The sequence below is a fragment of the Ursus arctos genome, unplaced genomic scaffold, assembly GCF_023065955.2.
Source record: "Ursus arctos isolate Adak ecotype North America unplaced genomic scaffold, UrsArc2.0 scaffold_25, whole genome shotgun sequence".
In the NCBI taxonomy this organism is placed as follows: Eukaryota; Metazoa; Chordata; class Mammalia; order Carnivora; family Ursidae; genus Ursus; species Ursus arctos.
Window position 1 is genome coordinate 14,896,922 of NW_026622930.1, and position 23,558 is coordinate 14,920,479.

General features: G+C 48.2%; 1 protein-coding gene across 1 annotated transcript in view; it reads left to right on the forward strand.

Moving 5' to 3' along the window:
- The window catches only part of KCNK10 (potassium two pore domain channel subfamily K member 10), a 121,588-nt gene that overhangs the window by 31,733 nt on the left and 66,297 nt on the right, over positions 1 to 23,558 (forward strand). The window contains exon 2 of the mRNA XM_026515498.3: positions 23,050 to 23,384. Within this exon, the coding sequence (XP_026371283.2) occupies positions 23,050 to 23,384 (335 nt within the window). The remainder of the gene's footprint in view (positions 1 to 23,049; positions 23,385 to 23,558) is intronic.

The window sequence follows — 23,558 nt, forward strand, 5'->3', positions numbered from 1 at the left end:
TTTCTAAGAAATGCCTTTTCTCCAGTGAATTCTTTTACATGGGCTGGAAGCAGCAGGTGGTTTGCGAGCCAGTCTGACCTTAGCGTAGCAACTTCTGCATAAATAAATGCTCAGTTTTCAGCTCCTGGGTCTCAGTATAAATCCTGAGACAACAGGAAAAGCCCCACTACGCATGACATTGTGGCAGAGAAACCCTTTCTTCAAAGAAAAGCTCGCAGGAAAGTCCAATGTAGAAAGCAGACAGACAAAGGGGTCACATGATGGATGAGGTGGGGAATGAGGGCAGGTGCTCAAGGCTGGCTCCTGGGCATAATTCGAGAATCATTGCGCCTGGGAAAGCCAGCCATGCTGTCCCTGGCAAGGAGAGTTTCCCATTCTTTACAGTTCTGCAGCGTTTGGCTTGTTCATGACTTTTTGGTGAAAACGATGGTCCATGCAAGTCATGTGGGAATGAAAGTAATCTCGGCGCCGCCCATTTCTGCTGCAGATGACCACCCGTCAGGCCCAGATAATGGGCTCCTTTGCAGTGCACGGTTCTGCCAGGTGAACACCTGCCTCCTGGCCTCCTGACACTGACCTAGAAGCTTTTGCACAAACTTGCTTGGTGGGTGCCTTTTTCTCCGTGAATGAAAAGATCTGCCTCTGGTTCTGAAAATAGCACCTGGACAACCTGCAGAAAAGATTTTGTCATTTTCTCGTGGCCCTGTAGCTTAGGGCTTTGTTCCTTGCAGGAAAATCAGTAAGAATTTTTATTAAGGTTTCTTTCTGTAAAGGTTTTCTTCTTTGCACACAGGGCTTTGCCGTTCAGCTCTACTGCCTCTGTTTTTCCACATGTTGGACGAATTGCCTAGATTCCCTGGGTCTTGGTTTCTCCATCTGTAAAATTAGGGCAAGAGTGGACCCTCCACCCTGGCCTGTTAAAGCTGCGAGCCTTAATGTAAACCTGTATGAAAAGTACAGAGCGCCTGGCACAGAGCAAGCGGCCAGGACACGTCACCAATTGTGCTGGCTTCCTGTGGCTCCTGGAACAAATTGCCATGAACTGGATGGGGCTTAAAACAATACAGTTTTATTACCATATGGTTCTGTAGGTCAGACTTCAGAATTGGCTTCATGGGGCTAAAATCAAGGTATCAGCAAGGCTGCACTCCTTCTGGAGGTTTTAGGGGAGAATCCTCTCCTGGCCCTTTCCAGGTTCTGGAGGCTGCCCATGTTCTGTGGCTCACGGCTGCAGCACCCTGACCTTTGCTTCCACCCTCACATCCCCTTCTCTGCCTCTGCCCCCTCCCCCCCACCCCACACTCCTATAAGGATCCTGTGATTACATTGGGCCTATTCAGGTAATCCAGAATAATCTCTCCATGTCAACACCCTTCACTTAATCACATCTGCCAAGTTCCTTTGTCCACATAAGGTAATATTTTTACGGGTTCCAGGGATTAAGGCATGGACAATTTTTAGGGAGCCATCATTCTGCCTACCACATTGATTCTTTCAAAAATTATCTTTTAAGGGGTGCCTGGGTGGCGCAGTCGGTTAAGCATGGGACTCTTGGTTTCAGCTCAGGTCGTGGTCTCAGGCTCATGAGATCGGCCCTGAGGGGGCTCCACACTCAGCCAGAGTCTGCTTCAGACTCCCTCTCCCTCTGCTCCCTCCTCACATGCTCTCTCTCTCTCAAGTTAATAATAAATAAATCTTTAAAAAAATAAAAATTATCTTTTAAGTATCCACAGTGTGCCAGACCCTTTGCTTTGCACTGGGCATAACAAATGAATAAGATACAAGGCTTATACCAAAATAGATAAATGATAATGACGACAGTAGTGGTAATTATGCCAGTCAACGTTTACTATTTACTATACTCGAGGTATTATGCTAGGCATTTTAGTTAAATAACCTTGCCGAAGCGCCCTCGTAGCATGTAGGAAAGGTTTTATTCCGCTTTTGAAGATAAGATCACTGAAGCTTAGCAAGCTGAAGTCCTTTCTCTAAAAGTCACATAGCTCGTGACATGAGCCCAGGTCTGTCTGATTCTCAGCTCCGACAATTAATTCCTGGATTATATACCGCCCCTGGAAGGGTGGATGGGTGTACCTGTGGCTTTCTTCCTATTAAAGGTTGACAGGTAGCTCCAATTTAGGTCCAGAGGGCAGAGCTCCCAGGGGAGGCCATGCTCCATCTCTCTCTCTCCCACCTGATCATGGTCCAAAGCTGCAAGCTCATGGCCCTGACCATTGGGCAGGTGTTGGTTGTCTTCAAGAGAATCTAATAGCGTGTGTTCATCATCCCACTGAAATGATCCTTCCCAAGACCATTTATCATTGTGCTAATGGGTCCTGTTTCAAGCTGAGGCCCTGCATTGAATAGCGGAGCCCAGTGAACTTCCTCTTTAGGGATGAATATAGAAACCACCTGGTGATTTTAAAGGGCAATCAGGAGGTACATTCAAGTGAATCTGAGGGAAGCATTTGAATATTAAAGGCCACATTATTCTTGATCTTTGCCAGAATTTCCTTCCGTGGAAATAGAACTTTTACATGAAGGGCAAAGGTAGGGGGAAGGTTGGCCCCCCCAGACTGTGCGGTGTTATAATGAGACTAACCCAGTTGCTGGGTGCTGGGATGACCAGCAGCCGCTCACCCGGGCCATGTAGGACGGGGAGAGGAGGGAGAAGTTTCCAGACGTACCACCCAGAGTCTAGGATGGGCTGAAGCGTGCAAGGAAGTGCTGATGCCTCCTGTGCTCTGAGCCGAGGCAGGACAGCTGTGGATGTTTCCTGGCTTCTTTCCTGCTGGAGGGGCAGGCTGTTTGGGGGTAAGGCTTGCATTTCTACCTTTTTGTTTCCTGCTGGGACAACTTCTCTTTCTCTACTCCCTTGCCTACATCCCCGAGTTTAGGAGATGTTACATTTTAGACATGTTCACAGACCGGCTAGTAGAAAAATGGTTGTTAAATTATGGCAGATATAGTAAGAGCATCCACACATTCTGACTTTTTCAAATGATCTTGATTTTAAGTATTCTTCAATAATGACGACCGGTTAATCAGTCCGATGTGGAATTAAATTTTTGAATATTCGTAAGACTACATCTATGAGATCCACAAATGAGAACAATTTGATGGTGTGCCGTGGCTGTGTTTCCAACTTCCTGTCCTGTCTTTCTGTCCCTCTTTCTCCCTCCCCCTCTTTCTTCCTTCCCCTCGCCCCTTCTTTCTTTCGCTACCTCAGACAGACGTTGGGACAGACATTGGGCTCAGAACTTGTGATACAAAGATGAATAATTACTGGTTCCTGACTTCCAGGGATTTATCGTCCAGTAAAGGGATTCGTTCATTTTAGCCAGCGGATATTTACTGAGCCTCTATGATGTAGCAGATGAAGCAATGAACAAAGTACATTAGGTCAGATACTCTAGATGGTTAGATTCCAGTGGGGATAACACATAGTAAACAAGCAAGTAAGTATAGAAGACAGTTTCAGCTGGTGACAGTTTCAGCTGTGAAGGAAACAGAGTGAGGCAGTGGGCCCGAGAGTCACTGCTGGGGGTCTGGCCTCTCTGCTGAAGCCTCTCTGAGGGTGATGTGGAGCAGAGCCCTGAGCATTGACAAGAAGCTACCCTGCAAGGATCTGGGCAAGAATGTTCCAGCCATGGGATGTCTGGGTGGCTCAGTCGGTTAAGCATCTGCCTTCAGCTCAGGTCATGATCCCAGGACTCCCCCCATCGGGCTCCCTGCTCAGCGGGAAGTCTGCTTCTCCCTCTGCCTGCCACTCCCCCTGCTTGTGTTCTCTCTCTGTTTCTCTCTCTCTGACAAAGAAATGAAATCTTAAAAGAAAAAAAAAATGTTCCAGCCAGAGGGAACAGCAAATGCAAAGTCCCAGAGGTGGGAACTAACTCAGAAAAATTGGAAGACTGGGTGTGGCTGGAGGGTGTTGATGGGGAACTGGGTTGGGGTGCGGGTGGGTAGGCAATGGCCAAAACGTGGAGAACTAAGAGAAGGAGTTTGGATGCTCTTTGGAGTGTCATGGGAATCCTCTGGAGGTGTGAAGCAAGGGAGTGGTGGAGTTGACTTTGGGTTTTAGAAAGAACTCACGTTGGCTGCGGTGTGGTGAATGGGCTGGCTGGGTGGGACATGGTCGTGCAGCTTGGATGCTTGGACAGGGGAGGGGGGTTGTGGGGGTGAGGGTGGGGAGAAGTGGAAATCAGGATCGACTCGGAAGAGTTGGCCGGATTGGCTGCTGGATTGACGGACGTGGCCGGGGCAGAGCAGAACCACCACGGGCTCTGGACTTTTCGGCTGAAGTTCTGGGCATATGAAAGGCAGTGCTACTCACTGAGATGGGGACGGCTGGGGAAGAGGCAGTTTCAAGGGTATGTGTATGGGTGAAAACAAGATTTTTCTTTAAATCATGTTTGTGTTAAATTTGAGAGGCTAATTGGACATCTAAGTGGAGAAATTGGGTAGACAGTTAAATCCACAAGATCCGGGAAAAGGTCAGGGCTGGGGATAAAAATGTAGAAATCATCAGTCAGATGAACAAGGAGTGAAGCAAAATGTGGGAGGTGTGCATTTAGCTTTAGAAGGATATCATTTTTGCTTTAGAAAATGTGGCGATCTTAATTATGTCAATGTTGGGGAAGGAAGGAAGCAATATTCACTGGGTGTTGACTGTGTGCCAAGCACCATGCTAGCTGCTTCGCATATAGTATATTTCACAGGGCGTAAGGATTGAGAAGCATCCCTAGTACATGGCATAGGATTACCCATCCTGGAACCAGATGGCGAGATTCAAATCCCAGCCTTGCCTCTTACTAGGGGTGTGCTCTTGGGCAAGTTAATTTAGTCCTGTGCTTTGTTTGCTCATCTGTAAAATGAGGTAATACTAGTACCTAATTCATAGAGTTATTTTGATGTTTAGATGAGTTAATACAGGTAAAGTACCTGGAGTAGTGCTTTGTACATAATAAGCACTCAATAAATGACAGCGATTTGAATGTTACTATTATATTTACTCTGTATGATGCACTTCAACAGATGGAAGAATAAGGTATGTTATCATAAGAGTGTTGTTTTAGAATCTTGTTTTGACTTGTTTATTAGTCAGTATATGGGATGCTTGGGTTCTGTTCCTGGTTTTTGTCATGATTCAATTTTATGAGCAATTCCTCTACTGTAATATATATTAAAATCTGTTTCTGTTCTTATTGCTGTATAACAAACCATGCCAACTTACTGGCGTAGTGCAAGCATTTTGTCATACTCGTAGATTCTGTGGTTTAGGAAATCAGGTAGGACTCGTTAGTGACAGCTTATCTCTGCTCCACGATGTCTGATGTCTGGGGGGGGCCTCACCTTGGAACACTTGAAAGCTATGGATAGCGATGGTGAATGGCGACCAGGAGGGGACAGGATCACCTGGAGTCATCCTTGCTCATGTGGTGGGAGCTTTGGCTGACTCTCAGCTGGGATCTTAGCTTGGCTATTGGCTACAGCACCCACACAGGACCATGCCATGTGGCCTTTCCCTATGGCCTAGTTTGGGCTTCCTCATAGCCCAGCAGCTGGGTTCTAAGAATGAGTGTCCCAAGAGAACCAGGAAGAAGCATTGTGGTCTTTTATGGAAGCTTTGGAAGTCACACAGTGCCACTTTGCCTTAGTCGAAGCCTGTCCTGATTCAAGGAGAGGAAGCATATAGATTCCATCTCATGGGAGGAATATCAGTCTCTTGGTGAGAAGAGCATGCAGGACTGGAGATGTTGTGGCCAGTTTTGGAAAAAATACAGTCTGTCTTGAGGCTTAGCCAGGAGGCCAGTTTTAAGGCCAATTGGCTTAAAGGATCCAGTGCACTTCTAAATGTTGGATGTGCTCTGAAGTGTGAGGGTCTCTTTTATTTATTAAAGGATTTGACTGCTCTTGGCCTTTGTTGTATTGGAATTCAGAACTGGTAAGCTCTCATTCATTTAAGAAACCCTGATGGAATACTGACTCTGTGTAGGACCCCCAGCCGGTGGCTGTGGGGGCAAATTGACATGCTGCAAGGAACCTGCAAGCCAAAATCTGAAGATGAACACATTGGCTCTCAATTAACTAGTCCCTGGAGAGGAAGAAAGTCAGGGACAATCCCAAATGTAGTTACGATAAAACTAGTCAAAACAAGACGCAAAATGAATTTAAGGTAAACGTTGTCAGCTAGCATTGTATTCAAGGTTCAAGAACACATTTCCCATCCTATAGACCTTATCTAATGAATTAATTCTTATCACAACTAGCCATTGTTACTCACTACAGCCATTCAATATAGTAAGCACCTTACGGGTAGGATAACCTGCAGTGTAATCCCCTGAGGCAGATTACTGTTTCCATATTATAGATAAGAAAGAGGAGTAGAGTCGTAGGTTAGGTGACACAAGCTGGCATGGGTGCCCAGGTCTTCTGCGCCCACAGTGCATGCTGAAGGTGACAGGGCAAGTTAGTACAAAGCTGGGACTAGGACCCAAGTTTTGGATACCTCCTTTGGTGTTCTTTCTTCCAGATTCATGGTTTCCGTCCGTGTTCCGTGAATCTTCTGCGTCCCAAGGAGGTCCTGGACTGAGGGTAGAGCTTGAGAAGGAGGCAAAGCTCATGTGATTTTGGGCCCCTCCTCTAAATTCCAGCTATATAGCTTGCTTTGAGATGATACGAGAGTGTGTTATACCATACTGCACTCTATTATATGTAATGCATTGTACTCTCTAATAACAGTAATATGTATTTCATATTTATTTATTTATTTATTTATTTATTTATTATTTTTTAAAAAAGATTTTATTTATTTATTCGACAGAAAGAGAGACAGCCAGCGAGAGAGGGAACACAAGCAGAGGGAGTGGGAGAGGAAGAAGCAGGCTCATAGCGGAGGAGCCTGATGTGGGGCTCGATCCCAAAACGCCGGGATCACGCCCTGAGCCGAAGGCAGACGCTTAACCGCTGTGCCACCCAGGCGCCCCTGTACTTCATATTTAATATGTTATGTTTGTACTACAGAATCCAGTATCCAATATCCGAGAGCGGTGTGAAATAGATCAGAAGTGTTCAGACTTTTAGAGCAAAATCCTCCCTTCCAATGAAATTTTACATCTTTGTCTGTATCTATATAATTTCCACTTTAAGTTTGAATTTTATTCAGCTCAATTGAATTTCCACTCAAAATTCAAACTTTCAGAACAAAACCCTTTCATCTGAAGGAAGTTCAGTTTGATTCAGATCTTATGTCTGTTAGGTTTACCTGACCGACTCCTTCCCTCAAATGGAGTTTTACCTCTATAGCTATAATTTCCACTTAAAGTTTACATTTTATTCAGTTCAGTTGAATACCTACTCGAAATTCAAACTTTTAGAACAAAACCTTTCCTTGAAATGGAAGGGTTTTATTTGAAAAGTTGGAAAACCTCTGGTCTATTCCACGTCCCTCTGGGCTATTTGTAGTTTACAGATTGGGCCCACGAGTGGTACCACTGTCATTACCCTGATTTCAGGCTCAAGATCCCAGTCACTAGCTGAAGTCTTTTCTGCTGACAAGATCTGCATTACCATCTGCTGTAGAATAACCTTTAAAGTACCCATCTAAGCAGAAATCCATAAAACTAAAAGTCATAGAAGAGGGACAGAGGGTTTATTCCATTTTAAGACTTTTGGTTTGATTTAGATCTTATGGGTTATCTTGACTGATTTATTTAGTATGTAAATATGTCCCAAAGAGTGATCATACCATGATCTGTTTTCAGTTTACTTTTTCATATCAAGTTTTTTTTTGATGGAAAGTGATTAAAAAAAATAACCTTGAAGTATGATAATCATCCTCTTCTTCAGCAGACTGCAGTTTTTTTAAAGATTTTATTTATTTATTTGACAGAGAGAGACAGCCAGCGAGAGAGGGAACACAAGCAGGGGGAGTGGGAGGGGAAGAAGCAGGCTCATAGCAGAGGAGCCTGATGTGGGGCTCGATATAACGCTGGGATCACGCCCTGAGCCAAAGGCAGACGCTTAACTGCTGTGCCACCCAGGCGCCCCAGCAGACTGCAGTTTGATAGATGTATCCAGCAATTGTTCACCTGCGATGAAAGGAAATTTGAATTTTCTGGCACAAGAACATTTTTTTTTCCACTCATGTCCAAATTGTAGAGTGATAACAAACTTGACAGAGCTGAAGCAGGCCTTAAGAGGTATGGCCGCCCTGTACAGTTGTGCAGGTTGCGTATTGTACAATTGTGACCGGATCTCTTGGGGTTGTGCAATGTGGCAGTCCTGTCAGGAGATCATGGATTCCAGTTTCTGTTGATAAGTAAGCATGGGAGGGCTTCATGGCAGGCTTTAAGGCAGTAAGAATAAAAAGATATTATGTGGTGTCATTTCCAAAGGAGTGCCTTTCTGTACATTCATTGCTCTCAGTTTGAGGGCATTTCTGGTAAGCGCCTAGGAATGAAAAGGAGTTGGTTTGAGACAGGGTGCAGCTGGACTTAAATGGAAGATCCTGGGGAGAGATGTAGTTCACCTTCATGTTGGTGACTGAAGGATGGCTGCTTGCTGGTTTGTTTTGGGGTATACCCGAAAAGCAGGTGTCTTCCATGCCTCAGCATTTGCTCTCTGTTCCCACTGGGTGAAATCCAGTCCTGAACACCAAAGATTGAGATTTGGGATTATGGCAGGGTTTATTAGTACCCAGTCGAGGAACTGAGGTTAAATTTTCAATCACTGTTGGAGCTGCTCTTTCGGAGAATTTCTTGTTACAGAGCAGGCAACAGGTGTCTTGATGGGTTCTAGAGTTAGACGGACACCAGGCCCGTATCCTGGGGTCACCACTTGCCTTGGGTAAGTTGCTTATATCCTCCAGGTGAGGGTGTTAGGTGACTAGCTGATATTTCGGACCCCCTTTAGGTAAAGAAAAATTATATTACCGATTTTTGGTATAATTTGTAATTATTACACAATAAACCTCTTCCTTGGCTTTATTCATTCAAAGTATTTATCAAATGTCTACCATGTGCCAAGTGCTGTGCTAGACACTGGGTGTATAAAAGTGAACCAAATGAGCAAGGTCTCTGGCCTTGGAGTTGAAAGTCTAGGGGTGCAGGTCTGAGGAAGACAGCGAATCAACAGTAAGCCAGCGAATACTATTACTACGTGCAAAGGTAGAGACAAAAGGAGAGGGGCTACTTAGGGTGGTCAGGAAAGACCTCTGTGAGGTGGTAGCATTTAAACAGAGCCCCAAAGGATGGGTGGGAGTCAGCTGTGGGGAGAATGGGGGGAAGAAGACCCCATGTAAAGTGAAGGAAGGCTGGGATGCAGGGCGTGGGGGTGAGGTAGGGGGTGGGGAGACAAAACTGGAGAAGTGGGTGGGGGTCTGTTGTCAGGCCTTGGGGTCCAGAGTAAGGGGCTTGCCTTTTATCCTAGATGCAGCGGTGGGAGCACTGACAGGTTTGAGGAAGGGAGGTGATAGGATTTATGTTTCAAAATGTTTTCTGACTTCTGAGCGGAGAATGGCTGGGGGGTGGGGTGAGCCTGGGAGTGGCAGGACCTGTGAAGCGCTGTGGCCGGAGTCTCAGAGAGGTGGTGGTCTGAGCCAATGGTGGGATAGGGAAGGAGGGCCAGGGCTCCTTCTAGGTCTATTTGGAAGTAGAAATGACAGAACTCTGGGAGGGAGGAAGGAACAGGAGGCCAAAGTGAGGTTGCCTCTGAGAATCTGGCCGTTTGGCTTGTGCAAACTGGGTGGATGTTGATACCATCCTGGGAGAGGAGCCTTCTTTTCTGGGCGGTTGGCGATCAAGTACAATGTGCCCATACTAAGTGTGAGACACACTTGCGATCTGCCAGTGAAACCGAACCATTGGTATTTACGTATATGGAGCAGGCATTTCAGAGCCGTGTTTTCAGGAGTCGAAATGTATTCTTGGAAGAAACAGTCTCCCCACCCCTGACAGTCTAGGACAGTTTTCCCAGGGCCCTGTCCTTCCAAATGTTTCTGTCTGTTTTCTGACCCCAGCTCCCATCAGTGCCCATTGCGATGCTGCTGCACCAAGACCTGGACCTTGGCCTTGAGCATTGCAAAGCCCACACTCTCTTGGCATACACACAGAGGAAGGTTGGCCACTCGGGTAGTCCATGAGGATGACTTTGAGATTGTTGTCATTAAATACTCAGTTCTTGTTCTGGTTGTAAGTGGCCTGGATGTTATGGCGATGACTGTGGTGACCCAGGTATCAGTATCCCTGTAACCCGAGTAGCCAGCAGAGCTCCCTCATTCTTTGTAGAAGGGGCTCTGGCCACCTCCAGTGTTGGCTTGACTTATCACCTGGGACACAGCATGTCTGCGGCTCCTGTGGCTTTTGCACGCTGATCCCTAGGTTGCCTCCTGCTGGCCCCTGTCTGCTGCTTCCCTGGGCATAAAGCTGGGAGTCATCAGCAAGTGGGTGGCATTTAAAACCATGGCCCTGAAATAGATTAGTCATGGGGAGAATGAAGAGAAGAGAGGGTGCAGGGATGAGTCCCATGAAACCCCAATAGTTACACATTTTTAGGAAGAGGAATCTGAAGAGTGGATTTAAAAAGACCTAACCAGAGATGGGTGCCTGGGCGGTTCAGTGGGTGAAGTGTCTGACTCTTGATTTCTGCTCAGGTCATGATCTCAGAGTTGTGAGATCGAGCCCTGTGTCGGGCTCTGCATTGAGCTGGAGCCTGCTTCAGATTCTGTCTCTTTCCCTCTCCCTCTGCCCTTTCCCTGCTCTCTCTCTTTCTCTCTCTCTCGGAAAAACAAACCAAACCAAAACAAAACAAAACAACAAAACAAAACAAAACAAAACAAAAACACAAGACCTAACCAGAGAGAATGGAGGAAAATCTTGGGAATGTGGTGTCAAAAAGCCAGAAGTGGGAGCATTTTAAGAAGGAGCGAGGCCTTGGGTGCCTGGGTGTCTCAGTCAGTTAAACATCTGCCTTCGGGGGCGCCTGGTTGTTAAGTGTCTGCCTTCGGCTCAGGGCATGATCCTGGCGTTATGGGATCGAGCCCCACATCAGGCTCCTCCGCTATGAGCCTGCTTCTTCCTCTCCCACTCCCCCTGCTTGTGTTCCCTCTCTCGCTGGCTGTCTCGATCTCTATCAAATAAATAAATAAAATCTTAAAAAAAAATATCTGCCTTTGGCTCAGGTCATGATCTCAGGGTCCTGGGATCAAGCCCCACATTGGGCTCCCTGCTCAGTGGGGAGCCTGCTTCTCCCTCTCCTCTCTGCTCATGCTCTCTCTCGCTATCTCTCTCTCTCAAATAAATAAATAAAATTAAATTAAAAAAAGAAGGAGCAAGGCCTTCTATGTGGAATACTGTGGGAGGCCAAGTTGGAGGCCGTGTTGGTTGTACTGGATCTGCAAGGTGGAGGCGGTGGGGGTCCTGGGAAGAGCAGTCATGCTAGGGTGCCAGAGGTTGAAGCCTGGTTGTTTTTATATGGTTTTATGCCTGGTATCACCCAGTGTTGTACTTCCCTACATTCTTGGCTGGTTATGTTGGGTGGCTGACGGTTGTGCTCCTCCTGGCCCTCTGACTTGGGTGTGCCAGATAAAATGCAGGACACCCAGTGAAATGTGAATTTCAGAAAAATAAATTTTTTTAGGTTATAAGTATGTCCCAAATATTGCATGGGATATACTTATCCTAATTTTAAAAAATCTGAAATACAAATTGAACTGCCTGTCCTGCATTTTTTCTTTTTTTTTTGCTGAATCTTGCAGCGCACGTTGAGTTTATACTTTAAAATGGCTAAAATGGTGAATTTTATGTGATGTGAATTTTAACACTCACAAATCTAGCAACCCTATCCTAGCTAGACGAGGTCATGTAGAAGCTACCCTATGGTCTGATTCTGGGTTGAGTCACCAGGACCAGTAAGAAATGCCAACCTTGAGGGACCCTTTTTTTCTGGTGATAGCTAATGCATCTTAAGTTCCCTTGGAACACCCCACAGACTACTGAGCACATAGTAGGCACTCACCGAATGATAGAAGCCGCATTATGTGCCGTGGGGAACATTAGCTGACAGTGATCCGTAAATGGAAAGACACTACCCTGGTACCTGTGAACCACTTAGAGAACGTCAGGAAATGGACCTCGCGTGGACGTGTCCAGTGAATGAAGTGGTCTGGCACTTTTGGCTGTGCTTGAGGACGGAGGGCTAACTCCATGACGTACCTCATAGCCCCGTGACTACGGAGCAAATGGTTTTGCTGAATTCAGCACCTCCCAGTTATAGCAGCTTAAATGCAACTGGCGTCCGAGGGGCCATTAAACATCTTTAAATGGCAGGGAACTCTTGGAAATGCCCACAAATTCCAAGATAGCTGGGTTGTGTCATTTGCTATTTTAATTGGTTATAACAATTTCTAGGCCCTTTTCCCTCCTCCTTTCTGTGAAGCGGAGGAGTCATAACCACAAGACTGTATTTCAAATGACCTCTTCCGAGGCAGCTTCAAAGCAATTAAGTACAGGTTGAATCTGAAGCGTATGACGCATTAAATGTCAACTAGGATTTTCTGCGAGGATTATGTTCCTTGGTTAAAAGCTGAGAACCCAAACGTTAGGTTTAGCTGTCTATGGAAATGCCTTTCTTCTTCTTCTTCTTTTTTTTTCCTCTTGTGGTTTTTCCCCTGAGCTTTGCTGTTTACAAGGACTGTTGTATCCCTCGTTAACATTTGTTTACATGGCAAGCGGAACCGGGCACTTTTATTTTACACTATTTTATTGAGCCCTACGATGTGCTAATATTCGCTAATTTGTATTTTGGTTGTAGGTCTCTGAGTCAGGTCCTATGGTTCTTATAACTGGGCAGTTCCTTGAACGGAAATACGTTTTTGATGACGGCTTCATTGCTGCTAACCCATCCCGTAGAGAGGTCGCCCGGGTAACAGGTGTGGGTCTGAGGATCTATCAGAGGTAGCATGGAGGAGGAAGTGAACTTTTGAAAATGATGCCAGAGCACACTTCTTTCTGTACTCCCTTTTTCTGTGAGCTGTTTCTTGGGGGAGCAGGTGAAGGACCGAGTATAGCGGCTTGGCACTTTCCTCACGATCCAGGCAGGGATCTGTTTGCTAAGATTTCAGTTGCCTTTTCTAGATCCTTGAGTGCTGGGCCTTTTCTGAATTACACGGGAGTGGAGGGGAGGATGGTTCCACCCAATTCATCCACATTTTTACCTGGTGATCTCCTGGACACCAGGATCCTGCCCCATCACCTTTGTGCCCGCTGGTGCCTGAAGCGTGATAGACACTTGACCAACATTTGTTGAATCCATTCCATAAACATACGTGTTGTGCCCTGGGATTGGGACTCTGGAAGATTTAGAGGCAAGAGGCCCAGAGCAAGGGGGCATTTAGAGGAACTTACTCTCTAGCAGGAGGGATTACTAGTGAGAAAGGGCTGCAGATATTTGGGGGGGGGAGTGAGGTGTTGGTTTGTCGAGAAGGGCCAGCCTACATTCAGCAGCTCGTGGTTGGTTGGAAAATTCCCCTGGAGGCTGGTTCAGCCCTAGGATTCCCCTGGCAGCAACGACTCTTGGCTTCATCAGATCCCATTTGGTTCCCCAAACCTAGGAGTGCTGGTTTATTAAAGATTCCCTTCCCTCTCTTTTTAGATCTGCTTCCCCAATTTGTCAGTAAGTCTGTTGATTCCTTGAAGACTTCACTAATTAGAGCTATTAATAGTATTTGCAAACACTTCTCAGTCTTCAGAGAGACGGACTACGTTTGCTACATCCCCGTCTCCCCAGCCTCATGAGGAACAATGTGGGCATTCCTTTCCCTTTTCGGTTTCTCCCTTCCTCCCTCCTGCACTCACTCCCAGCCTCCGATGGCTGCATTTGCAGCGAATCACGGAGATGGTGCTGATGTCAGCCTCCGATACTGCATTAGAGGAACCACTTCAAGGGGGAAATTTCCAGAGGGTGATGCTGAAAGGCAAAGCCATTTTGTGGGGTGTTTTGTAGAAACCGTTTTTTTGCCTTTGATGGATCTCATTCATTTTTGCGACTTAGTAGGCACAGTGAAGGAAGAGCCATCTAAAATTTTTTTTCCATCCAAGTTTTTTTTTTTTTTTTTTTAATAGGAGGTTTTAGTGACTGTGAAGTAAGCCAGGAGCCCCGGTGGCTACCCTGGAGGGGCAGGCGGCTGAGGATGCTTGCAAAAACCACAGTGTACTGGGGTGTTGAGACTCCCTCTCAGCGATCCTGGGACAAGGGCACGATGTAGGTACAGCTTATGCTACACAAACAGTTTGTTCTTAAAGATGGATAAATATAAACCACAGCCCAGTTTAGTCGTACGCACAGCTTGCCATTCGAATGCTTTCCCCAGCAAATCCTTCCGTAACGTAGATAGCTGTCTCGCAGAGGGATGGCCATGTACAATTTCAGCTTCGTGTACGGTAAGATACACCGTAACATCTCCATGACGTTTGTCCGTACAGCTGGTTCTGAGCAGGGACACAGGGCTGCGTGGCACCGAGCTGAAGCGGGAAGCTAGGTGTGGAGCGGCAGCCATCCCCAAGGCTGTTCGATTTGCCAGCAGCGTCCAGCAGCCTGGATGTGGTCTCTGAGCAGAGAGAAGGGGTGTCTCCAGATGGCTGCAGAAAAGGACAGAAGGAAAGGGAGTAGAGTCTGTGAGCTGGAGAGTGAAGTGTTGAACTTGGAATCTAAGCGGGGCGGGGAGGGAGGAAAACACAGCGGGGCCACGAGAAAGTGAGACGTGGGGACAGGATGTGTTGTGGGGCAGTTATGGGGGAGAGCCGGGTGGATAGGATGTTCAAGTCTGAAGTGGATTTCTTTACTGGTGTATTTCTGAGGCAGGGACGTTTCTTGGGATGACGGGGTTCGGGATGCGGCCGTAGGAGGAGGCGATGGTAGTGGAAACCATTGGTCATCCATTACCTCTTCCAGAACTGTCTTCCTGGCCCTGTGCACCCCTCCTCCAGAGTCTGTGGGCTTCTCCCCGTGTAGCTCGTCCCTACAAAGAATCCCTTTTCGGAAGATTTTCCTTGGTCTTCTGGCACCTCTTACCAGGATGCCCCTGGGCATTTATGTCCCTCCGGGGGTTTCTGTAGCCGGCGACTGACTGCGTAAGAGTTGGGACAAACTTGGGGAAGTAATTTATACTGCAGAGCTCCCACGGACTGGGGGACAGGGCTTCAGCTGGAAACCACTCTTACTTGGTTTCTTGCCCTTCCCCTCCCTGCTTCCCCACTCCCTTATGGGCTTCTCCTAGAAGCACTTCCTAAAAAAACTGCTTGCAAACCAGTCTTCATCTCGGGATCTGCTTCTGGGGAACCCAGCCTGAGACACTGGTTGAAGTGGTTTGGAGGTGATGGTGATGGTGAAGAGGAAGGAAATGGGAGGTTTGGGTATGGGGTGGATTGTCTTGTGGAAAAATTGAATTACTCAAGAAGAAAGCAGGACGTGAATGGAAGCTTCAAGGCATCAAGGAGAGAGGTCAGCTCTACCACAGACAGCCATGGAGGAGGAGAGACGTGGAGGGGCCAGAGGGTTTGGGTCTCAAAGGAACAGGGGTTTGGATGCAAGATCGTGGAGTGTTATTTTTCTGGGACAGGGAGGCCCTGACATTGTGGGTGAGGGAGATCGAACAATCTTTACCTGAATGCCACACTCAGAGGACAGTGTCCTCAGGGGAAGCCCAGGTGTCACTGAGGAAGGTGGAGGAGGGCTCCCTGAAGTTGCTGGGAAAGTTGGGGAAGTCTTCAGTCTGGTGGACCTGAGGTGTCTTTGGAAAGGTTTGGGATGGGGAGGGCGGGTTAGATCAGAGCAGAGGAAGCAGAGAGTAGAAGAGGGATTAAAGCTACATCGAGGGGAATCAAAGCTACGGGGAAGCTTACATCCACTGGTTTCACTGGCCTTGCACTTCTCGGAGGAATTGGTCCCTTGAGCTTCCTGGTGGATGGTGGTTTGGCAGTCTGGATACGGAGTGTGGAGTTTGCTACTACCCTGGCCACATAGTTGGCATGTACTTGTGGAATAAATGAATAAATGGGACATCACGTTTCTAAATTTCCCTCGCTTTTCATCACTGTAAAACATGAGTGTCCTGATCACCTCTGCATTTTATGCTCTGAAAAATATGGAATTTATCGAAGTACCTCTCGCTGCTTCTGTCCGCATCATTGGGTGGGATGCAGTGAACAGATGTCCTCAGGTTGGGGAATGAGGCAGTGCATTGGCTTATGGACTTACGTCATAGGATCTTTCTGCCGAATGGGTTAACATGCAAAAGTTTTTCAGTTTTGCTTTCTACGGTGGATCTGTACAAAGAATCGGTTCGACTGGTAGAACCACTTGTGATCTATGTGCTTGAGAGAGCCGATACCTGAGGGAGTTTGCTGGGGTCAGAAGGCAGCATGCGGAGGATGAGGCACGGCTGGGGAAGGAAGATGGGCCCTGAGCACGTGCGACATGTTAGAGGCCATGTAAACAGGCGAATAATTGTGGGGAGTAACTGTGGGGTTTTAAGCAGGAGCAGGATTGGAGTTTTAGAAAGGATCCCCTGGCTCCAGCCTGCTTGGAAGGGTCCCCTTCGGTGGAGCCCAGCGAGGAGAGGTAATTAATTGGTTTTGACAAAACACCTGGGAAAGGCAAACCTCTATCTGGAAACAACAGGCCCTGACAATGGGATTTAAAACACTTGGCCCCAGGGTAAAGGAGATATTTTGGGAATTACAGCTACTTACATTATTTTTAATCCAAAAGGTAGGGGAAAAAAAAAATCTTTTTTTTTTTTTTTTAAGCGCTCTAGTTAATTTAAATTATGGAGGAAAAAATCTAGAGCCAGAGACAAAATGTGTTATTCACGAAGCATTTTGGAACTAGACAACAGAACCCCAGCCGTGGTTGTGTGCCTTCAGGCCTTGACTGTGGAGTCATGACAGAGGGGTACATCTCAACAGCATGGTGGAGTGTGGGGCCTGTTGGGAAAACCACCAGGTAGGGAGCCCCAGATCTTGAAAAAGGAGCAGGGCAGTGGGAAACGCCAGGGCTGCTCCAACCAGCTCAGCATGGCGAGGAGGAGCCCTGGTTCTGGACTCTTTCTTGTCTTCCCTAGGAATTGAACAAATCATGAAGAGCTCCCCTTAGACTGCTGTCTGAGAACTTTAACACCTTGACTCTGGATGTTTGTCTGTGGGAAAAATATACTATGAGTACCGGGGCTGCTCTTACTACCAGATTCAATGAATTCTGCAGTCAGATTTTCTGTTGGGCAAGTGTTTGAAATTGATATAAATGCTGGTAAATTTATGGGTGGGTGCATGAATGAATTCAGGAATGGAACAAATTATAAGTAGGAACAACTCAGTTGTAGGCAGTGTGCTAATAAGCTCCACACTAAGACATCAAGACAACATAGAGGAAGGACATCTGATTATACTGGGGGGCGGGCAGTTGGGGAAGACTTCCTGGAGGTGGTTACCCATGAAGTGAGTTTTGAAGTAGGAGGTGTTGTCCAGATAAGGAGTGGGGGGAAGAAAGTTATCTGGGAAGCAAGACAGCCCTGAGGGCGGCATCAGCAGATGGCTCAGCATGCAAGGGTCAGGGTGCTGCTGGGTTTGGCTGGGTCAAAGGTTGTGTGTTTGGGGGCGTGGCAGCAGGTGAGGCTGGGGAGACAGGCAGGCGCCAGGTCCTGGAAGGAGCCTGCACTTTACTGAATCACTGTGGTGCCTTCAGAGGAGCTCAAGCATGAGGCGGCTGTGTGCAGAATCATGCCTGGGAGAGCGCCACCTGGCTGCGATGTGGAGGATGGATTCGAGGAGGCAGGACTGGAGGCTTTTGAAGTGATTCTGGTGAGAGAAGGCAGGGTCTGCCGGAAACAGAGAGGCGGGAAAGAGAGAGGCGGGGACAGATGTGGGTCAAGGTGGCAGCATGTTCTCAGCTCCTTCCCCCTCCCCTTTCAGCATGGATTCCTCTTGTCTTGGCTCTCTGTCTCTAAAGGTTCCCAGGAATTTCCCGATGCCTTGGTCTCTTCTATCTGGACGCAAAGTCTGGTGTTTTAAGAGGGCTAGGGGAGAGAGATCCCTGAACCCAAAGGGAGAGGCTTTTCTGTGGTGGGCTTTTGGGGACATGCATGGCTTGCTCACTTAGTGTGTGTAGACGTGCCCTGCGTTCTTACCAGGATGAGCTTGATCACCTTTAAGGTACAGTGGTCAGATGGAAGCTGGAAGAGCAGGGTTTGGCTGTTGGGCTATGTGGAGTCAGAGGGAGCCCGCACGTTCCTCTGCTCTTCTCAGAGGATGGTCACGGTGAAACCCGGGGCTGTGAGGCTGCTCAGCCTTCCTTCCTTCTTCCCGACACCCACCCTCTGCACTTGCCTCAAGTTCACGTACACCCAGGGAAGCGTTCTGAGGATTCCAGGCTCAGCGTCCACCTGGAGCTCTCTGGAAGCTCTGAGCTGCCGGTGCAGGGAGGGTTGGGGGGAGGGCAGGAGTTCTCTGCTTCTCGCCAGTGTGTTGCAATCAGCTGCACTTTGCCTGGGTCCATAGGCAGAGTCACGTTGCTGTGTGACAGCGGCACCTCTGAGGTGTTCAGGTTTCCAAGAAACCCCGAGTCCTGTGGATGTCATTCGTTTCAAGTGGCCTGGAGGAGTGGAGGCACTTGGGGTTAGGTGTCTGAAGATGGGTCCAAGGGCGCCACGGCCCCGGCCTTCGTGCCTCACCTGTCATGGGGATGGATAGTGGCAAGTGCTCTCCACACAAGGTTTCGTGATGATACACTAGGTTCGTGCGTGTGTAAGATCCTTGTCGACTCTCCCACGGACTCAGAAGGCGGGGATGGGTCTCATTCATTTCGGTACCCCCGGCGCCAAGCACGGTGCCCGGTGACTCCAGTGTTTGTTGACTGAGTGCAAGAAAGGGCGATGGCAGGAAGTACAGGGTACGGGCAAGCCTGAAAAATTCAAAACTACCGCAAACCTGTTCAGCCACGAAGAAGCAGATTTCCGCGTGTGCTCCCGTATCTACCCATGTTTAGGTAAAAGTGGAATGGCGGAGCATTTGTGAGGAAACATTTTAAAAGGAAAGTGAACTGAAGGGATATCGCCCTTCCCGCCTTTCCCTTCTCATCAGTCCTTGGCCGCACTGTTGCTGACACTTTTCCGTGGGAGTCGGGAGGAATGAAGGTCATTACTTTCTACGCCCCATCTATTATTGATACATTTCAGAGAAAAGGGCCCTTTCCACCAGGGGGATTTCTTTGTTTCCTATTCTTCTGTGCCTATGCTCCAGAAAACTGACTTTGAAGTCAGATTATTCTCATTTAAATCCCGGTTCCCCCACTTTTCTGCCCCCTTGACCTCAGTTTAGTCGTGCGATCTCTCTGGGTCTCAGTTTCTTCATCTGCGAAGCGGGGATATGTGGTGGCCGAGTGTGCATGTGCCTTGTAGCCCTCCAACGGAGTCCTTGCTCTCCACCTTCCGCAGATGAGGAAACAGAAACTCAGTGGTCAACCAGACGCTGATAGCTTTGGGGCCGAAACTCTGGTTTTTGCTCTAGGTCCTTTGGAAACCTGGGATTGGTGGATTCTATTCAGACTCTGCTCCCGGGACAGTCTCTTAGCAAACTGGCATTGGGAACTGGTCTGAGAAGGACCTTCATCAGGCCCAATTCTGCTCAGCTTCAGGAATGCTAGAAGCCCCGGAAACATCCATGACGCAAGTCAGCGAAGGAGACCCAGCTGCAGGTGACCTCTGAGCTCAAGGTCGTCATTGGGCTTCCTCCTAATGTCTGTCACCTGACGCCGTGGGGGGCATTCCCTAAGCAGATTGTCAAACCCCCAAAGCTGGGAGGCACTCTGACTTCTCCCCACCACAGCACAGCGCCTTCTGCTCACTTGGTCCCACATAAATGCTTGTTCCTGAGGGTGGTGGTGAATCTGACGGGCCTTTTGTCTATAGTCTGAAGGAGTGAACAGCAACAACAACAGAAAACAAACATTTGCTCCATGCCAGGCACTGTGCCAAGAAGCGGAGATCCAACAATCAAAAGACAAGCTTTCAGACTCCAAGGACTCTCTAGGCTCATGGGGAGACGGGCATGCCGAGTCTGCCTGGAGAGTCCAGGAGGACTTCACAGAGGAGGCAGCTTTGAGCTGACACTGAGGAAGTTGGGCGTTTCCCAGGCAGGTGAAGGTGGGGAGGGGGCTGCTGGCCAAAGGAGCATCCACGAAGGTGTGGAGGCGTGAACAGAGCCCTGCCATGTTGAGTGCTGCTGGAGTGCCAAGCTCTTTCCCACTGGGCGCCCTCATCCACACTGTGTGTGGTTTGGATGTGCCAAGGTCTCGGCCTTTTATTCTTCATTCATTTAATCAGTGTATTGTGTGTCAGGCACCGTACAGGACACTGGGTACAGAGTTGAGAGTGTAGACCTGGGGCCTGCCCTCCTGAAGCTCTAAGTCCAATGACAAGTAAACGGGTTCTGTTAACAGTGAGTGTGGACTAAGAGAGACCTAATCTAGTGGGGGTGTGGGTGCATGAGTTTCTTATAGCTGCTGTAACAGATTGCCACAATCTTAGTAGCTTAACACAATGCATATTTATTATCTTGTGTTTCTGGAGGTCAGAAGTTCAAAATCTGTCTCACTGGGCCAAAATTAAGGTGTAGGCAGGGCTGGATCCTTCTGGAGCCTCTAGGGGAGAGTCTGTTCCTTGTCTTTTCCAGCTTCTAGAAGCTGATTTCATCCGTTGATTTGTGACCTCTGCTTCTTTCCTTCCGTGTCTTTCTCTGACCCTCTTGCCTCCCTCTTTTAAGGACATTTGTGATTACATTGGGCCCACCTGGTAATCTAGGATAATTCTCTATCTCTAGATCCTCGACTTAACCACATTTGCAAAGTTCCTTTTGTGACGTAAGGTAACATAGGCATAGGGCCCAGGGATTAGGACGTGAACATCTTTGGGGGCCGTTATTCCACCAACCACAGAGGGAGCAGGGGAAAGGGGGAGGGGGTGCTTCCAGAAGTGGATTTAACCCAAGATTTGTCAAAGGTGGGTGACAGTGGAGGCAGGGAGGGCCCTTAGGAGGCTGCTGGATTGGTCCAGGCAAGCCACGATGATGGCCCCTGATGAGGTTGGGGGTCCTGGGAAGCGTGAGAGGCACAGGGATGGAGATACAGCAGGGAGGGTAATGAGTGGGGAGTGTGGGGGCAAGGTCGAAAGAAATCTGTCCTAGACAGGATGCACCTCAGTATCAACCAGGGCCAGTAGGAACCTGAAAGCCGTGTTTTGGGGGAAGGATTAGCAAGAACATGATGCCCAAGGTGCTGGTTCTGATTCTTACATCTTTCAGTGAGAGATTCCAGACGGTTTCGTATTCAGTGAGTCAGAAGGAAATGTAACATTCAGTGATTTTATTTGCTAGAATCACGTCCAATAAAAGGCTGATGTTCCCCTTGCTTTTCAAAGACACAAGCTGACTTTGAGGCTCCAGGAGGAAAGGCAGATATTTGCAGACATGGACTCCTCGAGGTGGACACCCTTCTGGCCAGGTGTCGTCAGGGTCATTGGCGCTTTGAACGAGAGCGAGCGACATTCCCGTGCTTTTATTTATCTTGAATTTCCCAAGGCAGAGAGCGAGCAGTCCGCTGGATTGTTTGCCCCACTTAGGTAATTACCTAATACCATCTCCTAATACCTTGTTTACCCAACAGCCGGGCTGCTCTATGGCAGAGGCCGTAGTAAGCGTTAGTGTAATAAAAGCAGAGCAAAATGCAAGCGCGCCACTGTTCACTGCTGCGCAAGACAGATTGCCCAAGCTCACGATAGCATCGTGTGTTAACGCGACCCTGCTCTTCCTGCCGTTCTGGAATAGCCTCCGGCTCCACATGCTTATTTCCAAGGTGATGAAATTGCCCTTCTAGAGACCAGCGACCTTTGAGAGTTTGATGTATTCTCAAAACGAGGGGAAATTTCTTTTCTGATGGTTTCCTACTGGAGGAAAATAGAAGAAAAATTCTGTCACAAATAGACCAGGAGTGGTTACATCTAAGTCATCGCATTTTCCATTGAGAAATGTGCCTAGAATCTATTTTATTGTTCTTACGTTTTTCCAGGAAACCAAGTTACTTGGCAAGAAACATCACTCATTGTTTACTTCCGTCAATCCAGTCACCTGTTTTTTTGTTTTTCACTTTGCTTGTCTTCTGAACCCCAAACTTTCTTTACTATGTCTGAGTTTTGACTCGTCTGCCCGATAGCAGGCTTGCCCTTCTTCCCTTTGTTTTGTGACCAGCACCTGGGATGAAAGGGACTTTGAAACTCACTAGATGTTCATCTCTTCTCTGCCCTTGGTATCCTCCGGTCCTCAGTGCGTGGACGGGGTAGCTGGGCATCTGTCTCCTAGTTATTCCCTCTCCAAGCTGCACAACACGTCTGTTTTTTCAAATATGATGGTTTGCCCTGCATCTTACACATTGTTTAACCAAGGAAGCTTGAGAGAAGAGATGAATTCTCAATCACGGAGCCCTGGCTTACAAAATCGGGCCCTTGTAGAGAAGCAGAAAAATTTCAAACTCAGTTACTACTCCTTTTTTTTTTTTTTAAACACCAGAACTCCTGGAGTTCCTTTTCTTTTCTTTCTTTCTTTTTTTTTTTTTTTTAAAGATTTTATTTATTCATTCGACAGAGATAGAGACAGCCAGCGAGAGAGGGAACACAAGCAGGGGGAGTGGGAGAGGAAGAAGCAGGCTCATAGCGGAGGAGCCTGACGTGGGGCTCGATCCCAGAACGCCGGGATCACGCCCTGAGCCGAAGGCAGACGCCTAACCGCTGTGCCACCCAGGCGCCCCTGGAGTTCCTTTTCTAAGAACTCAAACAGGCACCTTGCAACCGATCAGATCCCCTCACTGCCCGGCTTGCTGAGCCAGGTTTTCGTCCTCCCGTTTGAAAGCTGGCTTGAGAAAGACATCTGTGCTTTGTTTCTGACGAGTTCCGTGTCTTGTATTTATCAACAAACTCTCTCTCCCCCTGTCCCCCGCCCTGTTTCTCAGTGGCCGTTCCGGCAGCAGTGCCCCCGGTGTGCCAGCCCAAGGGCGCCGCTAACGGGCACTACGCTGCCCCGCGCCTCTCCATCTCCTCCCGAGCCACGGTCGTCGCCAGGATGGAAGGCGCCTCCCAGGGGGGCCTGCAGACCGTCATGAAGTGGAAAACAGTCGTGGCAATCTTCGTGGTCGTGGTGGTCTACCTCGTCACCGGCGGTCTGGTCTTCCGGGCACTGGAGCAGCCCTTCGAGAGCAGCCAGAAGAATACCATCGCCTTGGAGAAGGCGGAATTCCTGCGGGATCATATCTGCGTGAGCCCCCAGGAGCTGGAGACGCTGATCCAGGTGAGCGGGGGTCAGGCTGGGGTCAGGGGAGAATGGAGTCCAGACCGCCTGTGGGGGGAAGGGACAGCTTCGGTTTTGACCTTCAAGCTCACTGAGTTTTGCCTTTGGTTGAGATGCGCCTGATGGTCCGGGAGGGCCTCTCCGGGGAGGTGACATCTGACCTGAGACCTCAAA